The 26,410-nt window shown below is 42.4% G+C and overlaps 2 protein-coding genes across 3 annotated transcripts; both read left to right on the plus strand.

The window, feature by feature from the left end:
• LOC115667060 (disease resistance protein RPV1-like) lies at window positions 1–26,410 on the plus strand. Of its 2 annotated transcripts, XM_056304000.1 has the most exons (5): window positions 1–6; window positions 21,777–22,132; window positions 22,487–23,582; window positions 23,810–24,151; window positions 24,232–26,410. In XM_056304000.1, the coding sequence occupies exons 2-5, from the start codon at window positions 21,912–21,914 to the stop codon at window positions 25,984–25,986; spliced, it is 3,414 nt and encodes a 1,137-aa protein (XP_056159975.1). In that variant the 5' UTR covers window positions 1–6; window positions 21,777–21,911; the 3' UTR covers window positions 25,987–26,410. The 2 variants fall into 2 exon arrangements, with proteins under 2 accessions (XP_056159975.1, XP_056159974.1); XM_056303999.1 differs by lacking the exon at window positions 1–6 and having other exon boundaries at window positions 21,524–22,132.
• Window positions 10,570–15,482, plus strand: LOC115677560 (bet1-like SNARE 1-1). Its single transcript, XM_030600740.2, has 6 exons — window positions 10,570–10,754; window positions 11,003–11,103; window positions 14,271–14,421; window positions 14,777–14,833; window positions 14,968–15,027; window positions 15,124–15,482. The coding sequence occupies exons 1-6, from the start codon at window positions 10,587–10,589 to the stop codon at window positions 15,211–15,213; spliced, it is 627 nt and encodes a 208-aa protein (XP_030456600.2). The 5' UTR covers window positions 10,570–10,586; the 3' UTR covers window positions 15,214–15,482.

Raw genomic sequence — 26,410 nt, forward strand, 5'->3', positions numbered from 1 at the left:
TTTAGAGTTGTTTCGGTCAAAAATTGGAATTTTGGCTCGGAAGTGAAAAATAATATTATTTTATTCCCAGGACTTTGCAGTCGATTTTCGAGGGCTTAAGAGGCTATTTTCGCGATTCCGACGCCATATTATGTTGGCCACACCCATTTGGGGTTGATATAGCCAAAAATTGGAATTTCGCCCCAGGACCGGAAAAATGACCGTTTTGCCCCTGGGCCGTTTTCAGTTTCGAATTTTGGGATAATTTTGGGGTAATTATATCTGGATTATCAGCTCAATTATTGGGGGCTAAAGACCCTTTTGCCCTCAATTATTGGATAGGATCGAATGAGGACCGTTAGATTAGGGGCATTTTCGTCAATTGCCCGGATCGGCGACACTTGGCACTCTAAGCCCCCAATATTTGACCAGCTTAGACCCATTTCTCTCTCCTCCCAGCTCCCATTCAGCCAGAACTCTCTCCCTCTCTCCCGAATTCCTCCTCCTCCTCCGCCGGCTTCTCCCTCTTGGCCGCTTGGAAGGCCGCCGCCGCCGGAGCTGCTGGTCGCCGGCCATCGCCGCTGCTGCTGCTTCGTCCGACCACCACCCACCAGCGTCACCACCCTCACCCCGTCTCTCTCTCTCTCTCTCTCTCTCTCTCTCTCTCTCTCTCTTTCCGTCCGGCCAAAGGACTGCCGAAGCAAGCCGCCGCCGTGCCGGAGCCCGATCGGCCGAGCTGCTGCCGCCGCGACCTCCAGCCTGTCTGTACGTCGCCGTACGTCGCCGTCCGTACGGTCCGTACAGTGTCCGTACGGGCGTCCGTACCGCCGTCGCCGTCGTCCGCCGGGAACGCCGCCGCCGGTTTCACTGTTCATCGGTGATCGGCTGCCATTCCTCGTCGTCGTGGCCTAGAATTTAAGTGAGTGTATTTCCTAAACCCGGATTAGGACTGATAATGCATTTTCTGGACTGGGTTAAGTATTGTCGGTGTTTATTGGGAAAAATTAGAGCATCATTTGGTGAGGTATATTACTAGAATAATATTGGTGATTTATTGGGCGAGCATGGATTAGTTGAGGATTAAGTGACTGGACTGCCGGGTATGCCCGGGCTGGATGATTTGTTGATTGCTGTGCTCAATTGTGGGAAATTGAATAATGCCATGTCGTGTGACTGAGTGGCCGACCAATGCGGAGCGTGATTGACCAATTGATGGCATGAATTTGACTAGATGTTTGTAATTGTTGTTGCGCATGGTGTATTGTACTGCATTGCATGGCCACGCATTTCGAATACCGAGAATGAGGCGTGTGATAAAATTGTACGAGAATGCGTGCCTGCCATGAGCATGTGATCACTTAATTATACCCTGATGCGTTTTACGCGGGGTTCAGATAATAATTGGCAGTGGGTGTATGTGTGATCACAATTCGCCCTGATGCATGTTACGCGGGGTATGCCGTCCTCATGCACTTTGAAGCAGGACGATACCCGGTACGTCCGGATGACGACCATCCTGATGTGTTTTACGCGGGCTTTGGTTCGTGAGGAGATTAGTGCTGCGCCTCATACACTTTGAAGCAGGCAAGAGACACTAGGCGAGATCGGTGTTGTGCCTCATGCACTTTGAAGCAGGCTAGACGCACCGGGTCAGGAATTGTGTTGACTCGAGTCGTAATAAATATTAATAATTGAGACAGTGTGCAGTGTGAATTGAATCAGGAGCATGGCATAACATTGACATCACATGCATAGAATGCGTGACCCGGCATGCGAGATGAACACTGTGAACATGAGCATGTGTGTGGCGCACGTGTGCCCATTGTATTCGCACTCGTATCTTGAGAATTTTAATAAACTGCCTAACCTGCAGGGTAATTCTTATGTTCTATTTGAGCCCGAGGGTCCAGGTTATGGTTTGCATATTATGTTGTTTTGCCTGTGAGGAGAATGCATGTTAGCCTAGCCTAGGTTTAGGGGTTATACTCATTGAGATTCGTCTCACGGTTGTAATAACTCACCTTTTCATACCCCCAGCCATAAGGATGCCGAATCCACCGCTTTTTGGAATACCTATACAGATACATCAGTATACAAGTACATACCCAGCAGGAAATGGGGAATCTTATGTGAGATACCGATCCATGGTGTTTGTAAACGTGGGAGAGTATTTTCATCAGACTCAGGAATATGTAGCTTGGTGCTTGAGAGATGCAGACAGAAACTTAGGGCAACCTCTTAGGACTTTTGACGTGCCGGTTGGTCAAGATGGATTGATGGATCCACAAATGGCTGATGGTGAGATTGTGGATCCCCAGATCATAGACGAGACGGTCGATGTAAATCCGATACCCGCTATGTGGTATGAGGACCCCAAACCGATGGAAGAGGAGCCGGAACCCGAGCCGATGGATCAAGACTCAAGCGAGGACGGAGAAGTCGCTAAGGTAGGATCTGACGAAGAGCTGGGAGTGGACGACGAGTTAGGTCTACACCTAGATCCAGAGTTGGAGCAGGACTCTGAAGATGAGCGAGCCCAAGCCGAAGATATGGATTCTGAACCGTCCGAGTCTTCATAGCATCCTTCAGAGGAGCCGTCGGATGACACTACTGGGTCTTCCGACCCTGAGTGGGAACCCTAGGTTTATCTTGAGCCATAGCTAGTAGTGAGGGCTGGTAACTTTTTGACTGTAGCCCTCTCTTTGAGTTAGTCTGACCTCCCTAGCCACTTCCCTTTTTGACCCCCGTGGCTGCTGACTGTGTATGTGTGGACTTGTATCTTTTTATAGTTAGGTATGGATGTTTGTAAAGAAGTTTTCAATAGCAATGTATAGTGCAGGTATGTTTTCATCATTGTTGGTTGCTTGTTTGGTTATCCTTGGCTCATGTATATACTGTCAGGGTTTATTATTTATTACTTCCGCTTGTGCTTTACTCTCTGTTTGGGCGTTGGGTCGGCGACGCTTCCTGGGACGTCGCACACAATCAAATCGACCTTTGCGTGGGATGTTACCACTTCGTGGGGTACGGGGCGTGACAATTTTTGCCGGTAACCATTAGCAATGTTGTGGGGCAAATAATTCCTTAAAGAAAGTGATATCACGCCTCAAAGTCTAACTTCATTGTTCATCCCGTTTGAAGTTGAAGTTTCTTTTCTTCTACAAATTCGGAGAAGCATATTTCCCCAACAATTTTAAGGAATTATTTTGCAACAATAGAGTTAGAGTCAATCAAAGTCATGAATTAAGACATGATGAAACTGGATGTTTTCATGATGACAATTTTGCTCGTTGGACCAACAACTGCAACCATGGCTATGCTATCAACATTGCGCAAAGAGCGCAAGAGCAAATTGCAGTTCCAAATCACTCGCTAATCCGAGCAAGAAATCGCTCCCTCCATCCGAGCCCATGGTTGTCGACAATTACAAGGGCGAAGAGAAACAGTTTGCTATGGAGGAAATCTCATCCATGATCCTCATGGAGATGTGAGAGATCGTTGAGGCATACCTTGGTACGACTATCAAGAATGCCGTTGTCACATTCCTTGCCTCCTTGCCTACTACAATAACTCCCAGAGGTAGGCCACTAAGGATGCTGGTGTCATTGCTGGCCTCAATGTCATGCGTATTTTCAATGAACCAATTGCAGTAGCCATTGCCTATGGTCTTGACAAGAAGGCGACAAGCACTGGAGAGACAAGATCCCTCTCATTTCAACCCCAAGAAAGAGGACTGTCCGTTTTTACATTTAGTTGGTCGAGCAACAACAAGACGTTCCGAGCCGATGATGTAGCGATCATCAAATGAAGTTATGGACAATGTTGTGATAAAAAAAAGACAACAAGCAAGGACCTCGACGGATGGTGCTTAATGACCAATACATTATCAATCTGAAGATTTGATTTTGAATGCATAGACACGGCCACTGTTGTCGCAATCTCACTCGGGAGTACAATCTATCTCTGCCTACTGTGTCGCTCAGTGTTGTACCTACAATTGCGAATCCTGGGTCTTCGCATCGAATATAGCGGGGGCTGTCCACGTCTTGTTGGAGTTTTGACGAATTCCTGTTTCCCCTACGACGCTTGGCTTCCACGGCCAAGGTCGCTCTGCGGTTGTTTTTGCACGGATGTTGTCTCGTTGGGGCAAACCAAAGACGGTTGTGGCGTCGAGGATGATGGTTTCTATAGCGATGCCGATAAGGTTTTGATATGGGGAGAAGATAGCCTTCCGGTTCTTCACGTGGGCGGGGCACCAGGAAGATTATGAACACGAGCATCAGCCTTATAATGCGATGATCGACATACTATCCAGTACAAACTACAAGGCAAGCAGTTTTGAATTGTCTGTGATCTGTTGGATTAGGAAGTGTTCGTACAGAACTCTATGATAAGGTTTTATTCTCTCTATGGTGTCTGGCTATGCATGACATGGCCGGGAAGAGATGCCTTTGTGCCGCTAAATAAGATGAAGGAAGCAGGGTTACAGCCAGATGCGATCACTTTTGTTGGAGTCTTGAATGCATGTAATCATGCTTGGATTGTGAAAGAAGGTTAGCTTGTTTATGAGTCTCTCAGAAACTTAATATCATAAAGAAACGAGGTAAGCCACGAATTCGTTTCACGATGCTTCATGAAAAGATAGAAAATCCATTTGACTTATTTATTCATATCAGCCGTTTGGTCATATGGAGGGCCATGATGATGATGCCTAGCTGATCTTGTGCCTAAGACTGCCCAGCTTGTGCTGCAGGTGGTCATATGGCTATATTTGATGTTAGCCCTAGTCATCTGAGACTCTTCATTCTGTAATAGAGTGGAAGACGATGATGATTGCAGGTACTTATGATGGCTTACTGTCTCTGGATGTCTCCTAGTGCAGCAAACTATAGTTGTGCTGAGCTTCCAAGACATGTGTGCATGACTTTCATCAACTTTTCATCAACAAGACATATGATTCTATTCTGCTAACCATTTTCAAAATGTTTTTAGCACTATTGATTCAAAGGACACTAAGGCCTTGGAATAGAAGGAATGCATGTGCAAGTTACTTTTCTTCTTTTCATGATATTTTAGTGTGCTTATACGTTAACGATATGCTTATATTTGGAACCAATATGACTGGAATCATTGAGAGTAACAAGTATCTGACTTTCATTTTTAAAGTGAAAGATTTGGGTGAAGTGGATACTATCTTGGGTATTAAAGTTAAAAACATAGTGGGGGTTATTCTTTGAACCAATATGATTACATTGAAAAAAATGTTGAATAAATTTGAACATCTTGATTTCAAATAAATGAGTATTCCATTTGATTCCTGATAGAGGGTCTTTAATGTGAGCGCTATAGGGTCTTTAATGTATGCGATGCATTGTATTATACCTGATATTGCTTATTCTATATGTAAGTTGAGTACATATATTTGTAATCCAAGTATAGAACATTTGAAAGCTATTACCCGAATTTTTTGTTATTATAGAGAACTAAAATTTGGGACTCTTCTATAATAATTATTCGGTTGTATTAGGAGGATACACTGATACTAATTGGATTACAAGCGCGGGTGATAAACAATCCACTATTAGATGGATTTTCACATTTGATGGCTGTGTAGTTTCTTGGACGAGCAAGAAACAAATGTGTATAACTCACTCAACTATGGAATTTGAATCATTACTTTAGCAGCAATTGAGAAAGAGGCTGAATAGATTAGGAATTTATTGTTGGATATCACATTATGACCTAGTCCTATGCCTCATATTTCTATCCATTGTGATAGTTAGGCTATTTTGGCTAGAGCTTATAATAGCACTTATAATGATAAGTCTAGACATATTAGTCTAAGACACGAGTATGTGAGACAATTGATTAAAGATGGTACCGTAACAATTGTCTACGTGAGGTCAAGCAATAATCTAGCTGATTCCTTGACAAAGGCTTTACCAAGAGACATGGTAAATATGACCTCACAAGAAACGGGACTGAAACCCTTTAATTAAAGTCACAAGTAATGGTAACTCGACCTTTTGCTAGAACATCACTAGTTACAAGGTTTACTGGGTAAAAACAAGTTACTGAAGTGATTGTTTGATACTAACATGAGCCCGGACATGAGAAGTCAATATCATCTGTTACGTTTATAGGTTGAATTAAATTCTTAATGAAGTATGGTTCAAATGTGTTATTAGTAATAGAAACACATGAAAGATACTTCATTTATATGAGCTTAGAAGTGGTGCCGCTTTTTACGAAAGTAGGGATTGCTTTCTAGAGAACTTATGAAACAGGTACAAGCACATGATCATAATAGTGCTGAGTAATATAAAAATTTTCGTTGAAACAAGAGGTTATTATATGTGTGGTATGTCCGATTCTATTATTTAAAAGTACAAGTTTAAAGTCGAGCTACTTGTCACTTTGATAGAGTTTTAAGATACTTGCACTAAGCAAAGGTTTAATTCGAAAGACACCTTTATGCATGTATATTAATCTCACGGAAATTTTGGCCGTATATTTTTAACGTTTTATTTCAATTTTGTTTTACAAACAAAGTGGGGGATTGTTGGTAGTTTGTTTGTAAAACAAACAACAAGGTGCCTTGTCCCACATCGAAAGGATGTGAGTGCGCACGTGAACGAGATTTGATACTAATCAACAATCATTTTTATTTATTTATTAAATTTCGAATTTATTATTATAAAATAACTGTTTTGTCATATTGAAACAATGTGACTGTTCGCAATAGAGTGGCGGTTATTTTTTAATAATTTAATTTCGAATTTATTATTTTTTGCCTAAAGGTTATTAGGCGCTTTTACAATCTTTGGAAGGTTGTGTCTATTCGGACATAACTTCTTAACCTTTGGAAAGTCGTGTCTGTTTGTATATAACTTCTTTACATTCAAAAGGTTGTGTTTGTTCAACGTATAAATATTCCAATGTTTTTGTTCATTAAGAACAACAATTTTTCATTTCTTCCAACATATATACAACCATCTTTTCTAATTGTTTACTTTGAAAGACCCTGGAGAAATATCAAAATTGCTATTTGGTATTCTCATTGAGACTTTGTTGTATCCTGGAGGATTTTTGCCGGTAACCATTAGCAACGTTGTGGGGCAAATAATTCTTTAAAGAAAGTTATATCACATCTCAAAGTCTAACTTTATTGTTTATCCCGTTTGAAGTTGAAGTTTCTTTTCTTCTACAAATTCGGAGAAGCATATTTCCCCAACAGATTTTGACCTCCAAGTCACATTGGTTTGGCTTATACCACACGCGAAGCCAATCCTTTTAATACCGCGTCCTAAGAATTGGCTTTGCAAAATAAGGGATTTGTTCTAGCTCCTCGAATATTCAACCAGTTTATATTAGGGGTGTGCAAAAAACCCAGGACCGCCCAGGACCGCCTGGGACCGGACCAGAACCGGTGGTTTCCAAGGGGACCGGTTCGGTTCCCGGTTCCAATTTTTTGGAACCGGTGGGTATCGGTCCGGTTCTCGGTTCCCGGTGTGGAACCGCCCACCAGCCCACCCGGACCTGACTGATAATATAATAATAATATATTTATTTTTTAAAATTTTAATTAAAAAATCTGACCAAAAAAAAAAAACGTAACTAGACACTCATAACTCTCTGCTCTCTTATCTTTGGACACTCATTTGATGGGTACCCACTTGATTTATGGATGATGTGGTTAATAGAACCGATCATAGTATAGGAATTGTATGGAAAGTTATGTTCTTTTCTTTTTGTTCCGTTGATCCAATGTTGATCCACATATTTTTTTTTATTTGTCCAGGAAAACTTGGTGGGACCGGTTCCATGGACCCGCCCGGGAACCAGACTGGACCGGCGGTCCGGTTCCCGGGCGGGTCCATGGAACCGACGGGCGGTCCTCGGTCCCAAAATTGAGGACCAACACTGTGCGGGTTGGTCCTAGGGTTAGAGGGTGGACCGGCCCAACCCGGACCATGCTCACCCCTAGTTTATTTCACCCTTCATCACTGCGCTGTTTATATTCAACAACAAGAAGAAGCATTCTAGGGACAGTTGAATAATGAAATCGTATTCTGAATATAGCGGCCACCTAGTTATGAATAAATATAGATTTCATTTCGGCAGTGCAACGGCCCAAAAACATGCATTGATCAGCAACCTCAGCGAGCTGTCTAAGATCTAAAACTGCTAGATTTTCCTAGATATGTTTTTTAGTCAAATTTAAAGATGGAGAGTGCAGCAACGAAAGGTGGAGTCACTATAAATTATTTTGGAATCTCTTAACCCCTTACTCCATATAGCTGTTGATAAATGATACTTGGTCTACACAGCATATTTAGTCTGTAAACTTTGCTTCATTCTCTAAGTGTTGTTTTATAAAATCTTATAACAACCAATTCACCACCATCTTGATTGTTAAGTTCGGTCCAATTCATTTGTCAACCACTACACGAGCCTAAACAGCGCTTGCATCGCGCCTTATATGGAAGCTTAAGGCTTGGCAGCAAGTGTATTACGTGCAATTAGCTGTGGTTTGATCGCCTCGTCGTACTTGAATAGGCTGCCGGTGTGGCGCATTGCGCTAGCAGAGCTTCGCCTAGACATGGACATTCGAGGTTAAGTTTCTCTTGGTGCCTCCTCAGGTGGCCTGTTCCACCTCCGGATTCGACGGATAACTTAGATCACAAATCATGCACACCGCATTCTTCTTACCATTGAGGAGGACCTTGATTTTCAATGTCTTCCAAACAGTGGACGTTGGTTGCCGCCAAGTTTGCACTGCATCATTTGGAGTTTGCTGACTGTTCGCGTCGGGGATTGGGGTTTCGTGGAGGGGAGGGGTGTTACCGTCGCCCCGAGAAGGGGTGGCGGTCCACCGTCGGCTTGCATTTCTGAATAATTATCCGGTTGCTGTGTCCCGTCGTCGTTGTCGTGGAATTTCTGTCATTGCCCGAGTGGAGCAAGCACATGGGGAGTTTCCTCTGTATCAGGGGCAGTGAAGGATTCGTAGCGCCACTGCTAGTTTGGAGTCACGGACTTGTCAATTAGGAAGTGGGTTGGATAGCGGTTGTGATCCATTGCAAGATTGAAATAGGGAGGAAATTGTGCATACAAAGTCAGAAGTTCTTTTTTTTCTTTTTTTTCTGTTTTAATCTAACTCTCAACTCACTCTCAAAGTCAAAAATTGTTAGAAAGTAAGAATTTTTGAGAATTTGTGAGAGATTGATGAAAATAAAAAGGAGAGAGAGACCTCTAATTTATGGGAAAATTTTCATCTATTTAATATTTTGGCCGAAACACGGTTAAACAATCACTGCCCTCTGGGGCCCCATTTTAATTTTTTTTTTAACCCGATGCCACATGAGCTTAATCAGTAGACTCAGCTAAGAGAAAAACTTTCAACCCCGGGTTGGCCTAGGCTCACCCGGACCAGTTCTCGGGTAGTGGCCCTAGAGGACAAGTGTCGCGCTTGGCGTGCCCCCTTTTACCTACTGGGCCCAACCAAATACGGTCCTTCACATTGAGTGGTCGTGCCAAGCACGAGTCCAATCGTGTCGTGTCGTGCCAGACCGTGCCGATTGGCTCGGGTACATTTTGAATGGACTCGTATTTGACAAATGGATAATACATGGAATTTTATGATTAATTTTAGGCTCCTTTTGTTCCGCGGAAAATGAGTGATTTTGAAAACGTTTTTCTAAAAATGATTACTTATATTACTTGATATAATTAATCAATAAAAAATATTTTCATTATCGATAATAATTTATTTATAAACATTTGCATAAAACAATGATGATAGTCTTAATTCATTCATTTTAGTGACAGATACAAACAATCATTTTTAAAAAAATAATTTTCAAATTACTAATTTTTCGAGAAATAAATAGGGTTATTACCACGAAAAATCCCAAACTGGTACACCTGTGATAAATTTACCCCAAACTAATTTTTTGACAAAAAAAAAATCCAAAATCGGTACACTTGTGATAAAATTACCCTATGTTAGTTTCCGTTAAATTTTACGGTTAAATTGTTTTGTTAAATGACACGCGGTAGTTGAATGATGTACCGGTTTTAAGTTTTACCATCCATTTGTCACAAGTGTACCGATTTGTAATTTTTTTTTGTAGTAATCTAATTTAACAGAAACTTAAGGAAAGTGAATTTGTCACAAATGTATCAGTTTGAGGTTTTTGGTGGTTAAAAAATTAGTTCCGAGTCAATTTGTCACATGTGTACCAGTTTAGGATTTTTGTTGGTCAAAAAATCAGTTCGGAATAAAAAATTTTCAACACGTGTATCGATTTGTGATTTTTCGTGATACTAATCCAAATTAACATAGGCTTTCTAAACAAAAACCGTGGCGCAATAAAGGATGACGAATGAATTTCCCGCGATGATGTCACACCCGGGACACATTATAATCATCAGCCTATCTTCGACGCGTTGGTGTAAATTTGTTACGGGGTATCAGTTTGAAATTTTTTGTGATTAAAAAATTAATTTGAGATAAATTTCTTACGGATATATAAATTTGAAATTTTTCGTGGTATTAACCCAAACGAACGTAACCTTGCTAAACAAAAACCGTGGCGCATTAAAGGATGACGAACGCATTTCCCGCGATGACGTCACACCCAGGACACACCGGAGGACACATTATAATCATCAGCCTATCTTCGACGCGGTGGTGGTTCGCCTTCCTCCGCCTCCCTCCGAGCTCCACCACCTTCCGCACCAGCTCGTCGGAGCTTCCGTCTTCCCCTCCAAAGGTAGGCCCCTCCCTCCCCCTCTCTCCCTCTCTCTCTCTCTATCAGATCTGAGCTCGCTTCTCCGTAGCCCTACCGGCCCCGGCGCCGCCGTCGGTCCGATCGGATCCGGCAACCGATCGCCCTTCCCCTGCTCCCCGACCGCCGGCCGGCGTCGCCGTGCCCCGCTTCGACTCCGCCGCGCCGGGACCGGGGCGCGATTCGGGTTGCAGCCGCTCTGACGTTTGCTTGCTGATACGATCGTGATGCAGGGACCGGGGAATCGCGAGGGTTTTGAAGCCGCGGCGGTGAGCAGTCCGAGGGGCGGCGGCGGCGGCGGATTGTTTTTGTCGGGAGCGATGAATACCAGAAGGTTGGTGTTTTGCTGTTTTGATTCGCCATTTGCTGCTGTCACGGCCTTTGCTGATTTGAATGAACCTGTTTTGATTGGTTTTACTGCGCGTTGAATTGGAAATCGTTGGATTCGCTAGCTTGTTGGGGCTGAGATGGTGCTTGAAATGAACTACTGTTGCTTGCTCTGTCTAGTGCTACCGTCAGTTGTTGGGGCAATTGTTCGGACGGGTTTTGCTTAATGTCAATGCTTGTCGTTGTCCGGCTGATCCAAGGTAAAAGTGAACATTTTGAGTGTTTCATGAGACATCGGTTTCTTAGGCAGTATAGTCGATAGATGTTACCCCAGATTACCACAAGCAGGATCATCCAAAAAATTGATGACTTGAATCCTAATGGTAGCCAACCAAATGATACTCCGGTCGACAATATGGAGAACTAAGTCTGGACAATAATAGTCTGTATAAGAGTGTAAATAGTTTTAACTGTTTGTAAGATCGGAACTTGCATTGGTTGGAATTTTAGGTGAGTTCAGTTCAAGCAGTTGGAGTGAGCTGAGTGTAAGCTTGAAATACTTTTGCCTCAAGAATATTTTTTTGTAATCATTTGAGACTGTTGTTGGTCTTGCAAATATCCTAGTCCTTAGACACGAAAATATTCTTTTTTGTTAGTGTCTGCTATTCATCAAATCCTCATAGGGGTGAACTTTGTCAAGTGCCTACTTTCATGGAGCACATATCCTCCCAAGCAAGGCTGTTCAAATTGCTTTTTGTTTTTCAAGTGAGATCAGGGTATGGCCAGTAAAATTGGATGGTGCTATCGGAGTTCATAATCATTATAGTGGACAAACTACTAAAGAAATAGCTTAAAACATGTCATCCCTATCATTGTGAATCGAGTTGTACGAAATTGTAACAAGCACCAAAAGCCAAAACGTTAATATAAACCAAGTAAATGTAATAGGTAAAAGAAAAAACATGATAGAAACACAGTTTTCTCATTCAACTTCATGTGTAAAGCTCCTTGGAGAGACAAGCCAAGTAAGCTTAATAGTCCATAATGATACTAAAAGTTCATAACGAAAAGCACTATTTCATCATCGCAGCTGCTGCTCCTTGTTTCTCGTCATAAAGGACACTCATGGAGCAGACTTTTGTTGGTTGAAACATTGAAATGTTTGTATACGAAAGCCTAATTCTGGATTCACCTACTGTAATTAGGATAGATATAACACAAAACTCATTTACTTTAGTCTTTCGATTTTCTTTTTAAGAATTTCAAATGTGAACTCAACTTGTTCAGTTCAATATTTTACTCTTTTCGGGACAAACTTCATAAAGTGGACAAAGATGAAAGTTAGTACGACTTTACGATTTTGTTTGATTTTTACCATTTTTACGGTTTTCAATGCGGGGTCCAGCCATGATCTTGTTTAAAATTAATTTTGGAAAAATTTGAGATCTTAAATCTGATTTAGTATCGTAATATCATACAGTGACACAGTCAAAATTGTAATTCTAACAAAAATACTCTATAGACTTCTCTTTTACAGGCTGTCGTAGAATTTTGCTATTATTTCTAGATGTTAATTCTTGTTTTGGACCGTAGGAGACCTAGCGAATGGGGAAGTATTGATAAATAAATTATGTGTAACAAGCAAGAGTAAGTGTTTCTTGGTGTGTTTTATTTCTTGGTATATGCTTTCTAGGTGATATAATTTTTGTTGATGAACCACAAGCAAGAGTAACTGATGAACTCAGAACTTTGGAGGGAAATGTTGGAATCCAAGGACTTTCATTTAAATCTGTCGAAGCTAGAATACTAAGAGTGTAAATGCATCAGTAGAAGTTCAGACAACATTTGATGAGAATTAGAGATCAGAATTCCCAAAGAGTGAACATGCTAAACATCTAGGATATATTTGGCAAGAGATGGATATCTTGGCCGTAGAGTAGAAGAACGATGGATGGAGTGGGGAAAAGTGTTCGGTGTTTTGTGCGACTGTCGAATACTGATTGACTGCGGCGAGGCCAACAATGCTTCATCGCACGGGATACTAATTAAACACCGACATGTTCACAAAACGAGTCTAGTGGATATGGGAATGCCCCAGTGGTAGTTTAGGCACACGAAGAGAAACAAAATTAGAAATGAATTGAATACACCAGCTTTCACAAGATGTTAAAAGAGAGTTGCCAACGAGATGAAGTAAACTCAGGAGGCATTGAGGAAAAGTACTAGTCGCTCCATTGAGCAAGACTGAAGCTCGTTTGAGATGATTTGGTCGCGTAGAACGTAGACCTCTGGTGCTCCAATGAGGGGTCATGTGATTAATGGATGGAGACTTGGGTTGAAGGGCAGGTGAAGCCCTAAAATACATGAAAGGAGGTTATAAGAGAAGTATGAGGCAATTAGAGCTTATAAAAGACTATATTGAACATAAGGCAATGGTGACAAAAGATTCATATTGTGGGGCCACTTAATGGGCTAATAGTTTTTGTTGTTGTCGTTGCTGCTTCTGCTTCTGCTATGGGAAGAGGGGCGGATGACTTCTAATGTTTTGAAAATTAGGTTGCTTAAAATAGGTTTTTTTTAACTTTCTCTAGAATTTTTCTGTTGGATTATGTTCCTTTGGCATGTGAATAAAAATTCCAGTTGAATGGTGAAATTCTTGATTGCGTTCCTGACATGAACAGAGAAAACGATGAATGCTCGTACTGATTGGAGTGTATGAATAATTGGTGCTAAGTTATTGAAAAAGGTCTGAACTCTTGATTCACTGTCCATGCACTGCAAAGCTAATTCTGGGAGATATACACTGTTGATTGATAAGAAGCTTGTCAAGGCACAATATAATTTTTCATTTGGTCACTGTCCTTGTCTTGTATTTGCATCAAAGTGTTGCTGATACAGTTTCCGTGATAAATTTGCTATTTCTAATATCTATGAGGAAGTTATGATGTTTACAGTTTCTCCAAATCATGTCTCTTTGCTTTGACACCTTGTCAGAGTGATGTTTCCATCTGTATGCATCTTCAGTGTAATTCTTTGTTTATTTAGCGTGCGAACTGACTTAGTTAATTTATGGTTTAACTTGACCTCTATGAAATCAAGCCTCGTCGTTAGCTGTTCATGGGCTCATATCGACTTGCTAAACTTGCTATGTTGAATAATACATTTTGTCTGTAGGGACGTTCGTGCCAATAGAGCTGCTCTCTTTGATGGCATTGAAGAAGGTGGCATTAGGGCATCATCTTCTTACTCTTCTCATGAGATTAATGAGCATGAGAATGAAAGAGCAATGGATGGCTTGCAGGATAGAGTCATTCTGCTGAAGAGAGTGAGTATTTGGAAGTGATATTCTGTTGTTGTGGGATCTTTTAATTTGGACTAAACTGCTCAATGCCATATGAAGCTTCGTCTATAGTCATGCAGTTTTCACTCCTTAACCAGAGAAGTATGGCACGACAAAGAAAATGTGGATTTCACTAGCAATATAGGGATGGAATTCGTATAGTGTATCCTTTTTGTCATGTCATCTGAGATGCAGCACTGTCCTTTATATCATCAGAAGCATGTCTTATCGTGAATTTTTCTTCCACTTCAGAGAGAAAACGAAAGTATTTTTGGATGCCCTACTATTTCTACCATTTCTTATTTTCAATGCCAGTTGTTGATGCTTGTCACTTCAACAGTTGTCTGGTGATATAAATGAAGAAGTGGAGACCCATAACCGCTTGTTGGATAGAATGGTATGAATCAGCACCCCAAGTCCTTTCTATAGGTTCTTTAATTCACTTAATGCAGGATTTTCAATATCACACCAACGAACAAGTTCTTTGTATTGGCTTTATAGTTTACTTAACAGGGATTTATATCTGTTCAGGGCAATGAGATGGATTCTTCCAGGGGAGTTCTGTCGGGAACGATGGATCGTTTTAAAATGGTAAGCTTATTGTCATTATCCCTATCAATGGATTTTATGCTGCAACTCCCCTATGTAAACGGGGTAATAGTTTCTTTTTGGTTGGTTTTGCATCAGGTGTTTGAGACGAAATCAAGCCGGAGAATGCTTTCTCTTGTTGCATCATTCGTGGTGATTTTCCTAGTCGTGTACTATCTCACTAGGTAATGGGTCGCAATACGTTGAAGGCTTAAAGCTGCTAGAGATTAAAACTTTGGGGGGTTGCTGTGAACACCTTACTTTAAGTAAATACTCTTTGGCTTGTAAGTTCGTGGTCCTCTGTTTAAAGATCTCTGGATGTGCTTGAACTGTTTTCAAAGGCTTCGACGTGGAGTGGTAATAATAGTAGTATAGTACCAGCCTGACTAATCTGCAACATCTTTTCCTTCACAATCTATATATCAATATGTAAATGAATGTCTGTACATTGGTTTGGATGTCTTGGGGTTTGCCATTTCCTTCAAGTTCTTGCATCAGAGTTGACACAAATGTTTCTAGTGCTCATCCGGTTCCGACTGTAAATGAAAATATTGAAATGAACGACAACAAATGATTTCAAGAAAGGCATAAGTACCTCTGTCATGACTTGTAAAGGTCGTCGGCGCATCAGGAAGTTTGGCATCACTAACCACTCATAAAGTACACCTGGCGTCTTGAATGATGTATTCCATCTGTCACCACTTTTCAGCCTGATTTGATGATGGTTGCTTTTCAAATCAATTTGTGAAATACCTTCGAACCAGCTATCCGTTCAAGCCCCTGATGGAAAGGTTATTGAATTCTGATGCATAGTGTCACGCCCCGAACTCCCATCGAGCTCGCGACATTCCCTGCTCCGGTCGAATAGTCGCGATGTCCCAGGAACATCGCTGACCCAACCCAAACATCAGAAAACACATGCGGAAGCGAAAACAAAACCCCTGACTATAAAGACGACGATGGGGTAGCTCAACAAGTCAGACAAAGAACAATACATTCATTAATGTACATTACTATCATCCCGAGCATACAAACCACTTTACATACAACCAGCAAAACAAACATCCATAATTCCACCGATACATCAAAAGATCAAGGGTGGGGTTAACTTAGCTTCACTACGGTTCTACTTATCTATACAACCCCTAAAATACCCTAGGGAAACCTAATGGTCGCCCTCTTTCAACCTGCTCCTGAATCTTCTGGCTTTTGCTCCGGAGGATCACCTGCAGTTCCACTGGACACCATGGGCGGCTCTTCAAACTTCAAAAAGGGGAGGCGGGCCTCCTGGGTCTAAGGCTGGGGGTCTGAAATTGTGGATTATACAACTATGAGACGAATCTCAATAAGTGTACAACCCAAACCCCACATAGGCTCTCACGTACCGCCAGACGAAAACACGCATAACACACGACAATCAATCAAACTAACAACCACACACGACCCTACCTGGAATCCATCATACACGTCCCCGCACGTTAGACAATAACACAGCCAACACACCACAGCAATAAACCACAGTCGTGCCTGTGCCTCGATTATAAAGCAAAACCTACTTGGACACGTCCCATACCGTGCCTAGCAGTATTTTACCCCATAATCGAGCACCATAGCACTCGAGACAAACACACTCACACACTGACTCACACCACGCATCACTTTCGCAAACCTTGCACCTCAAGCCAATTCTCGCTCATTCTCAACTTTTCCACCACTACCGCGCCCGCGTAAAACGCATCAGGCCAACGGCCTTCTGACCTCGTCAGGCATCGACACCCCGTCGGGCCGGGCATCATCACCTCGTCAGGGACGGCATCGTCCCTCGTAAACGAACACGCCTCAGGACGGAATCCTACACACACTTTCCTTCTACCGCGCCCGCGTAAAACGCATCAAGCCAACGGTCTTCTGACCTCGTCAGGCATCGTCACCCCGTCGGGCCGGGCATTGTCACCTCGTCAGGGACGACATCGTCCCGCGTAAACGAACACGCCTCAGGACGGATCTTTTCCAACCAATCCTACATTTCTGTATCCCCGTTCCACTCAAACCACACATACACACGGCCAACCACACCCACGGTCATACACAACCTCACGCCTCACACACATTCTACAAATGCACATTCTCGTCACACGAACACCACACGACTATACACATTTAACACGCAACCCCAATATACGATCACACCACTACTACCACATCCACGTCCACACACACGCGAGGCACACGACCACACTATCACGCCACATTTAGTGCAACAATCACTCGAAAATCAGCCAACAATCTCTAATCACACAATTATATGTACGAGTCCATTCAAAGCATAATTTTACCAATCATCAAGCAATTCAGCCCCTAGTCGGTCCACCACACCTCAGCCTCACCCGGGCCTACTAAACCACACATAATTAGTCACCGAATCAGTCCACAACAGTCCGCAATCCAGCCCCCTTACACATGCCTTAAACAGCCCCTAAACTACCCAAACCCAAACCGAGACCTAAACCTGTCCAACAATACCCGAGGTCCTAGGGAGGGTTTGGGAGTGTCACTTACCTAAGAAAAACAGGACAAACTGGCCGGACAGGGCTGGAACAGCCGGACCAGCATCAGCAGCAGCAGCAGCGTCGCCGGCGGCCTAGTGGGCGAGCGGCTGCTCCACGGCGGGCGGGTGGCTGGCGGGCGGTTCACGGCCTGCTTGGGGCGGCGATGGTGACGTACAGGGCAGGGGAGGACGGCCTTGGGTGGCTCGGCGGCAGCTTGGCCGATCGAAACAGGGAAAGACGGAGAGAGAGGGGAGAGGCGGACGGTGATGGTGCTTGGCCGGGAAAGGGAAGAAGCGGCGGCGGCGGACGGCTGGGCTGGGCGGCGACCGGCGGCGGCGAGCTGGTGGCCGGCCAGGGGGGGCTTCACGCACGGGAGAGGGGAGAGAGAGAGAGAGTGTGCCGATCGGTGGGGGTGGGGTGAGGAGAGAGAGAGAGCGTGAGTGAAATGAGAGAGGAGAGAGAGAAAAATAGATTTAAATATTCTACCCCCAATGATTGACTCCGGAAATTACTAAAATACCATTCCAACTACCCCTCCGATCCAATGGCCGAGATTTAATCATATCCTCATTCGACGGCTCACGCTAAATCGTATCCAACAAGCCAAAGGGCACACATGTAATTATCCAAAAAGGGGAAGGGGCATTCTTATCCTTCAATTTTTCGGCCACACTGGGTATTTCTCAGTCCCCCGACTTAATCCAGTCCTTAAAATTGGGAATAGTGAAAATTGGGCACAGGGGCATTTCCATAATTTTCCGGTCTAGGGTCGAAATTTCATTTTTCGACCGCACACACTTCAATTATGCGTGGCCACCCTAAAATGGCATCGGCCTCGAAAAATAATCTCATATGGTCTCGAAAATCGACGTCGGAGTCCAGAGGAGCAAAATCATAATTTTTCCGGTCCCGAACCGAAACCCATTTTTTTGCAGAAAGGGATGGCCCCAAGGTTGGCCAAGCCAAAAACGTCATTGGTCGCTCAAAATTGTCACTTTCAAAATTCTCGATTCCCGAGCCCGAATTCCAAGAAATGACTAAGATCGAACAATCGCGACTTTAGTTTATCTCTTGCTAACGGGTGGCTCATTAGGATTACGCGCTCTCGTCCCGTGACCGACACTAAGTCAAATCACGTTTAAGTTTGCTCGAACCAAGGCGACCTCGATTGTCATGTAATTGCGAGGGTCTGTCACTAGTTCCCTTTAGACACGATCAATCAAATAGACCGGTCTCTGTTGGCTCAAAACATTCCCTCGTCAATCCTTATGGTCGAAGGTCGAACCAAGGTCGAGTTCTTTGGTCGTGCGAACTCAGTCCCGTAATGGCCTTACCCCTAAGGTTAGCATCCCGTGAATGCGCATTTCCGAGTGAGATCTCACTATAAGTGCATTGGCCAAAATATTCATTTCTTAAATTCCGGAAAAAGGATCGAAAATTCAGACTGTTACATATAGTCCTCCGACAACATGGAATTTTGCTTTAGTGAGCGGAGTTACAACTCCATGGCATAATCAACAGGCACAATTTGCTTTTGCAATCTCACCCTCATATGTTGCCAAGTGCTGATTTTCGGCTTGCCTTATCGTGCACGTTGCTCCTCATGTCTCTTCCATAGAAATGCAATGCCTTTCAATTTAAGCTTCACAAACGGCACCTTCCGCGGTTTTGCCATCATTTTTCACTCAAAGTGAAGTTTCCGCACTAGCTTCCCATTTTAAATAAAATTTGGCATGCATCTTTCCACGGTAATCTGCAACTTCCACTTTCATTCCACCACCATTCTAAATCTAGGGCGAAAATCAGTATCAGGCTGATCCTTATTTCAGCCACAATATAGCTAAGTTGCAGGAAGTAAGTAGTGCAAAGGTGATCAGTTATGTATCCATAAGGTTCTTTACACGAATAGATTATACAAGAGCTTCATGGTAGTGGCTTTGGGAGGACATTTCAGCAGGGATACAACCATGTCAATATGGTGTCAGAGCGAAAAAGGTCCTAACATACGATTAGGAAACCATATTTGTAAAGTATTATAAGTGATCGTGTTTTTGGGAATGTAGAAAAATTGAGCATTGTTGAAGTATATTCTTCTCACTTCAACACACAGCAAGAAATCAAGAAAAACGATTCCTTCTTACCAAGTCATTATTCTCTAAGCTTATTATTTTTAGTCCACGGTAAACATTTTACATTGATCGAATAGTTTTACGTAATTCAAATACCGAAAAAGTATGGAATTTTTTTTTCTCAAAAATGGTTTTTCATCAAACAAATTGACCCTGAGTTAAATAAAGAAGATGGTAAAACAAGATCTCAATGACAAATTTTTGTGAATATAACTATGAAAGTAAATTCCTCTGGGCACGGGAAAAAATCTTGCCGACAACACAAAGGTGCGCTAAAGCAGTGGCGGGTCTTCTTTTCCACATTAGGATGACCCATCTTCTTTTTCTTTCTTGTATTGCTTTATGTCTTTTCATTATCACTTTGCTTTTAACCAGATTTTCCTTGGATTCTTGCGGGCCGGTTTCGCCGTGAACGACGGTTGAGGTCTCTAGTGGGTTTATTACTTTGATAATTGATTGATAGGCGGCCAACATTCGATAAAAGATTTTTTTTTTTAGCCGGCAGCATTTGATAAGTAGGGCTTCTGAACTTTTTTCTCTCTGAACCGTTTCTCAAAGAAAAGATCAAGTGAGATCAATGGAGGGGAAGCGATGCTCGGTTTATTCATCATTGGATTGATCATAATCCGGACTCTGAAAAGCTTATGATATTGTACGTGCCAACTTTTTACGGGTGACTTTGGTTGGCTAAAGAACGGTTGATAAAAGATGATTTTGGCAGCTGCTGCTTATGTTGGTTGTCGTCGGGTCAGTATCGTGAAACTTTAGTTGCGAAGTGGCTATTTTCTATGGGGAAACACAAAATGTTCAGTTACCACAAAATTGACGTAGAAACTTGAAAAATACTTACAAAATAAACACCATATGTTCAGAGAAAATTTGATCTTTAAATAGTCTAATTAACCAATCGTGTCATCAATCATCAGAAAAGTTGATACTGTCTAATTTAACTAAATGAAAATTACGAAATTGCCGTATACATATAGTTTTGCCTTGCATCGAAATGCAATCACTAGATTAAAAATTGCAATAGCTACCACTCTCCAAAGAAAAAATAAAACAAAAGAACAGCGTGGGGGGAGGGGGAGGAGGAGATGTGTGTCACAGAACTAGAAGGGCAAAGTCAAAGTATTCGAAGACTTGGACTACGAACAGTCCGTGAACCAGATTTCTCAAAGAAGGAATTCACACATCGACCAAAACAAAAAGGAATCACACCAATAATTCATTTTATCTGCGCGTGTGGGAGAACAAAAACGTCAAAGAAAATCTCCGCGATCAGGCACAGGAACAGCAACTCATATGACCAGACGTGGGGGGCTGTGTTTTTCCCAAAATAGCCCCGACTCGACACCCAAACCCCGAAAGTGACCCCTACAATTATGTACAAGCGGAAAACGCGCCCGCGGGCAAGTGCGCGGGGGCATTCATCGCAACGCGGTGTTGTCAGGAACTCCACAAAGACAAAGATTATTAAAATTCAAAAGTCTTTTTAGAATTCCACTAGTTTATTTACTCCGCAATTGTATCTTCCCTGTTTTTTTCAATTGCGTTATGACGGTGAAGATAAAAGAGAAGAATTGAGTTGGGAGGGACCACTTTGGTTTTGAAAAAAAACTTGCATTTGTCCACTTTGACAGGCTGTAATGAATCATTCTTATTTGACCAATTCTAGAAAACTGGCCCTCCGCTCTATTATGCATATGTAGCCAATCCTGTCTTCTACGTTTAATGACCCACAGAGATCTCCGTTTGTTAGTTCTGGCTTCTAAACTTTTTACATCTCGGAGTTGCCACTGCTTTTGCTGCTGTACTTTTCGATTTTTTTGTTCCTTGAAGAGAAGATCAAGTGAGATCAATGGAGGGGAGGGCGAAAAAAAGACGCATCTGTGAAAATGATGGAACAGCAGGAGGCGCTTCTTCTTCTGGCACTTCAACAGAAGGTCAAGGAATGGCTACTTCACCAGGACATGACTATGAAGTATTCTTAAGCTTCCATGGATCAGATACTCGAGCAGGTTTTACCGACTTCCTTTACACTAGTCTTAATGATGCGGGAATCCGCACATTTAAGGATGACAAAGAGCTCAGCGTCGGGGAAGAGTTTGCCCCAGAACTTCTCCAAGCAATTAATCAGTCGAAGATCTCAATACCTATCTTTTCGAAAGGCTATGCCTCTAGCGTATGGTGTCTCAAGGAGCTAGTCCAGATGGTCGAGTGCCAGAAAACTGGAAGACAAAAGATCACCCCTATTTTTTATGATGTGGCGCCTTCAGCGGTGCGACACCAAACAGAGGGTTATGCACAGGCCTTTCTTGCACATGAAAACAAGAAGCGACATGACGAAAAGACTATTCAAGGGTGGAAGGATGCTCTCAGTGCAGTGGGAGCAATAAACGGATGGGACCTGCATAGCAAGAAGGAGAACAGGTGATTGCTTTAAGCATTCCATCTCATGTACCTTGTACCATTAAAACTTGATGTGTTTCAGGTTTCTTTTCTAGATTTGTGTTAGCCCTGTTTAAATTGAATTCTGTGTTATTGACGTTATACTGCTGAAATCTCGCTAAGTAATGGCACAATCCCAATTTTGTCCCATTTTATTCCAAGCATCATTTTTTTTCCAGTTTATTTCATTCATTAACTGTAAGTACCAACGCTAATTCATCTACAATGGAATAAATCCTTGAAGAACACATTCCGAATTTAATTTGGTCTTGTCAGAACATAGTTAATTCAACACAATTTTCTAACTCATTGTCTTTTGCCTCCAACAAACGCTAGGCGAGAAGGAGAGTTCGCAAAAGAACTTACCCATAAGGTTTTCAGCGAGTTGAAAAAGGGTTATCTAGCGGTATCAGACTGCTTGGTCCGTGTCGACAACCGTGTGGATGCAATCATGGAAAAGATAGGTGCTGGGACAAGTGAAACACGGATTATAGGAATCCACGGGATGGGTGGCATCGGAAAGACGACTATTGCCAAAATGATCTACAATAAGCTTTTACACAACTTTGAGAATTATTGCTTTCTTCGCGATATTCGAGAAGTGTCAGAACGTAATGGCATTCACTGCTTGCAGAATCAACTCATCTCGGGCATCCTCAAAATGAAAGGCATGGATATAAAAGACATTGATGAAGGAACTCAGACAATTAAAGAGAGGTTGTCTAATAAAAGAGTCCTCCTGCTTCTAGATGATGTGCATGAAAAGAATCACGTGGATGCACTTGTAGGTGAGCGTGATTGGTTTGGTAAAGGGAGTAAACTTATTATTACTACCAGAAACAAAGAAGTTCTTGATGTTCTTAAAGTGGACGACCGTTATGAGCTTATGGGCATGGATCGCGATCAATCTCTTCAACTCTTTAGCAAACATGCTTTCAGAAGAGACTCTCCTTTGATTGAGTATATCGACCAATCCAAGAGGGCGATAGGCATTGCTAGAGGCCTTCCACTAGCTCTTGAAGTCATAGGTTCACTTTTATCTCGCACTGAAAAGAAAAGATGGGATGACATATTGGAAACGTTGGAAAAGGTTCCTCATGTGGATGTTCAGAGTAAGCTAAAAATAAGTTTTGATGCATTAGAAGTTCGGCAACAACATATATTCCTCGATATAGCTTGTTTTTTCATTGGATATGACAAAGACACTATAGTTTATTTTTGGGAAAAATCTATTTTTTTTCCGAAAGTAGCTATGGAAGTTTTGCAGAACATGTCTTTGATAAAGATTGAAGAGCATAACAGAGTGTGGATGCATGACCAACTCAGAGACCTTGGAAGAGAAATAGTTCGTCAAGAAAGTAACATGAAAATAGAGAACCAAAGTAGGGTGTGGGATCCTAAGGAAGGATTGGATTTGCTAAGGAAACATAAGGTAACCCTCCCCCCGGTCAAAAAACAAAAATTCCTAGTATTTATGGATTTTTCCTTTAAAAAAAAAAGCTAGTTACTTTTTGTGTTGTCTAGCACCATTACGACTTCCTCAGCCTAAATTTTTGCTCTTTTATGATTACAGGAATGATGGGAACCGCTAAATATAGTGGAATTGAATTAATGTGTTTCCCTTCAACTTTTTTGTGTTAAAATTTTACCTTTGGGCAGGGGAAAATAGAAGTTGAAGCTTTACGTCTCAATTTGGACAATCGGCGGCAGTATCGCTTTACCTATGAGGGCTTTGAGAGCCTATCATATTTAAGGTTCCTTGAAGTGGGCGGTGCGATGGAAAATTTCCGTGCAGAAGCGAGGCTTCTTTGGCACGAATCGACATCAAATGTTCCTCCAGCTAATGAGAATTCAGATCTCCTTCCACAATTACGATGGCTTTCGTGGCATCGTATTCCCCTAACATTTAACATTACAAATTTCTCCATGGAGGATGTGGTTTTTCTTGATCTATCTTCCAGTGAAATCACAGATGATTGGAAGGGGTGGAGGCACATGGAGGTATCTCATATGCTAGACAACACTTATTATTCCGTCTTATGAGATTCAAAAGTAATCTTTACATAATTTTTCTTTTACAGGTGATGAAGAATTTGAAAGTTCTGGATCTGTCCAAGTGTGAACACTTGAAGAGAACCCCCAACTTCTCTGCTCATTCAAAATTAGAACGTTTGATCCTATCGAGCTGTCAATCATTGATCGAAATTGATAGATCGATTTGTCAGTTGAAACGCTTAGTTTCCTTATATGTGAGCAATTGTAAGAATCTTCAGAGGCTGCCAAATGAGCTGGGTGGAGATCTTGCAAGCCTTAAATACCTATCTCTGAGTGGTTGCATATCGTTGGAGAGGCTTCCGGATACAGTCGGGAATTTGGAATCGCTGATTGAGTTGGATATATCCTTAACGGGGATCAAAGAACTACCCGATTCCATCGGAAAATTGGAAAATTTGAAATTAGTGAAGATGGAGCATAGTGTCATAAGCAAAATACCCGATGCCTTTTGGACGATTGAGAAGCTCGAAGAAATACGTGCCTACCAAATGTCTGCTCGCAAGCGTTACCATGTGAATATTGGCAATTGCATCTCCAGAAATCAATCCCTGAGGATCTTGAGATTGGTTGGGGTGGATATATACGCGCTACCACCGAGGCTTCCTGAAAGTCTCATCGATTTATGGCTGCAGGAGTTGTGCATGGACACGTTTCCAGATCTCTCGAACCTCACTAATTTAAAGAAACTGGATCTGAGATTTAGCGGACGTAATTATGATGGGAAATCATATGGGCCAGTGGAAGATCCAATACCACGGTGGATGGGGAACTTGAGCAATCTGGAGTCTCTGGCCCTATGCTTTGATTGTGAGACCTCCTTACCAACAGACCTAAGCCTCCCTACTCAACTCAAGTCACTTGACCTCGAGTGCGGGATTACCACCTTACCAACAGGCCTCCCTCCTCAACTCGAGTCACTTAGCCTCTCGAGCCCTAAACTGTGTCGCCTCCCGAGTCTTCCCCCAAGTTTATCCTCCTTACGTTTGGAAGATTGCAACTCACTTTGCTCGATGGAGGATCTATCGGAGTTGACGAATCTATCATCTCTCCACATTTCGGGCGCTGCAATTGCAGAGATTCGAGGCCTTGGTTGTCTAAAGGACCTACGAAATATGAAGCTTTGGAGCCTTGGACAGGTGAAGATACTACCTGATCTAAGCAATTTAAACAAACTGAGGAATCTTGATGTATGGGGTTGTTTTAATCTGGTCGAGATTCAAGGGGAACTACCACGGTTTTTGGATTATTTGCATATTTCTTCATGTCCTTCTTTGCTGAATTTGCCCGATCTATCAAGCTTGATGGGTAAGCGACAGGTTGTAATAAGTCATTGCGATAAATTAAATGTGGAGGCAATTCTTGTATATGCTCGGATCAAATCACAACATTTGTGGCTTCCAGGCTTTGACCAGCTGCAGATCCTACCTGATCTAAGTAATCCAAACGAACTAAGAAGTCTTCATGTATCCTGCTGTCGTAATCTGGCTGAGATTCAAGGCGAACTACCACAATTTTTGGAAGAATTGAAGATTTCTTCCTGTGAATCTTTACGGAAGTTGCCTGATCTGTCGAGCTTGAAGGGGTTGCGAGAGATTTGCATAAGTAGTTGTGGTAGTCTGGCAGAGATTCAAGGCGAACTACCACAATCTTTGGAAAAATTGAAGATTGATGACTGTGAATCTTTACAGAAGTTGCCTGATCTGTCAAGCTTGAAGAGGTTGCGAGAGGTTTGCATAATTAGCTGTGGTAGTCTGGCTGAGATTCAAGGCGAACTACCATAATCTTTGTAAAAATTGAATATTTCTTTCCGTGAATCTTTATAGAAGTTGCCTGATCTGTCGAGCTTGAAGGGGTTGCGAGAGGTTTGCATAAGTGGCTGCGGTAGTCTGGCTGAGATTTAAGGCGAACTACCACAATCTTTGGAAAAATTAAAGATTTCTTCCTGTGAATCTTTACAAAAGTTGCCTGATCTGTCGAGCTTGAAGGGGTTGCGAAAGGTTTGCATAAGTCGCTGTGGTAGTCTGGCTGAGATTCAAGGCGAACTACCACAATCTTTGGAAAACTTGGAGATTTCTTCCTGTGAATTTTTACGGAAGTTGCCTAATCTGTCGAGCTCGAAGGGGTTGCGAGAGGTTTGCATAAGTAGCTGCGGTAGTCTGGCTGAGATTCAAGGCAAACTACCACAATCTTTGAAAAAATTGGAGA

The sequence above is a fragment of the Syzygium oleosum genome, unplaced genomic scaffold, assembly GCF_021117445.2.
Source record: "Syzygium oleosum isolate NSW1041296 unplaced genomic scaffold, Sole_v2.1 Sole_v2.30, whole genome shotgun sequence".
Lineage (NCBI taxonomy): Eukaryota > Viridiplantae > Streptophyta > Magnoliopsida > Myrtales > Myrtaceae > Syzygium > Syzygium oleosum.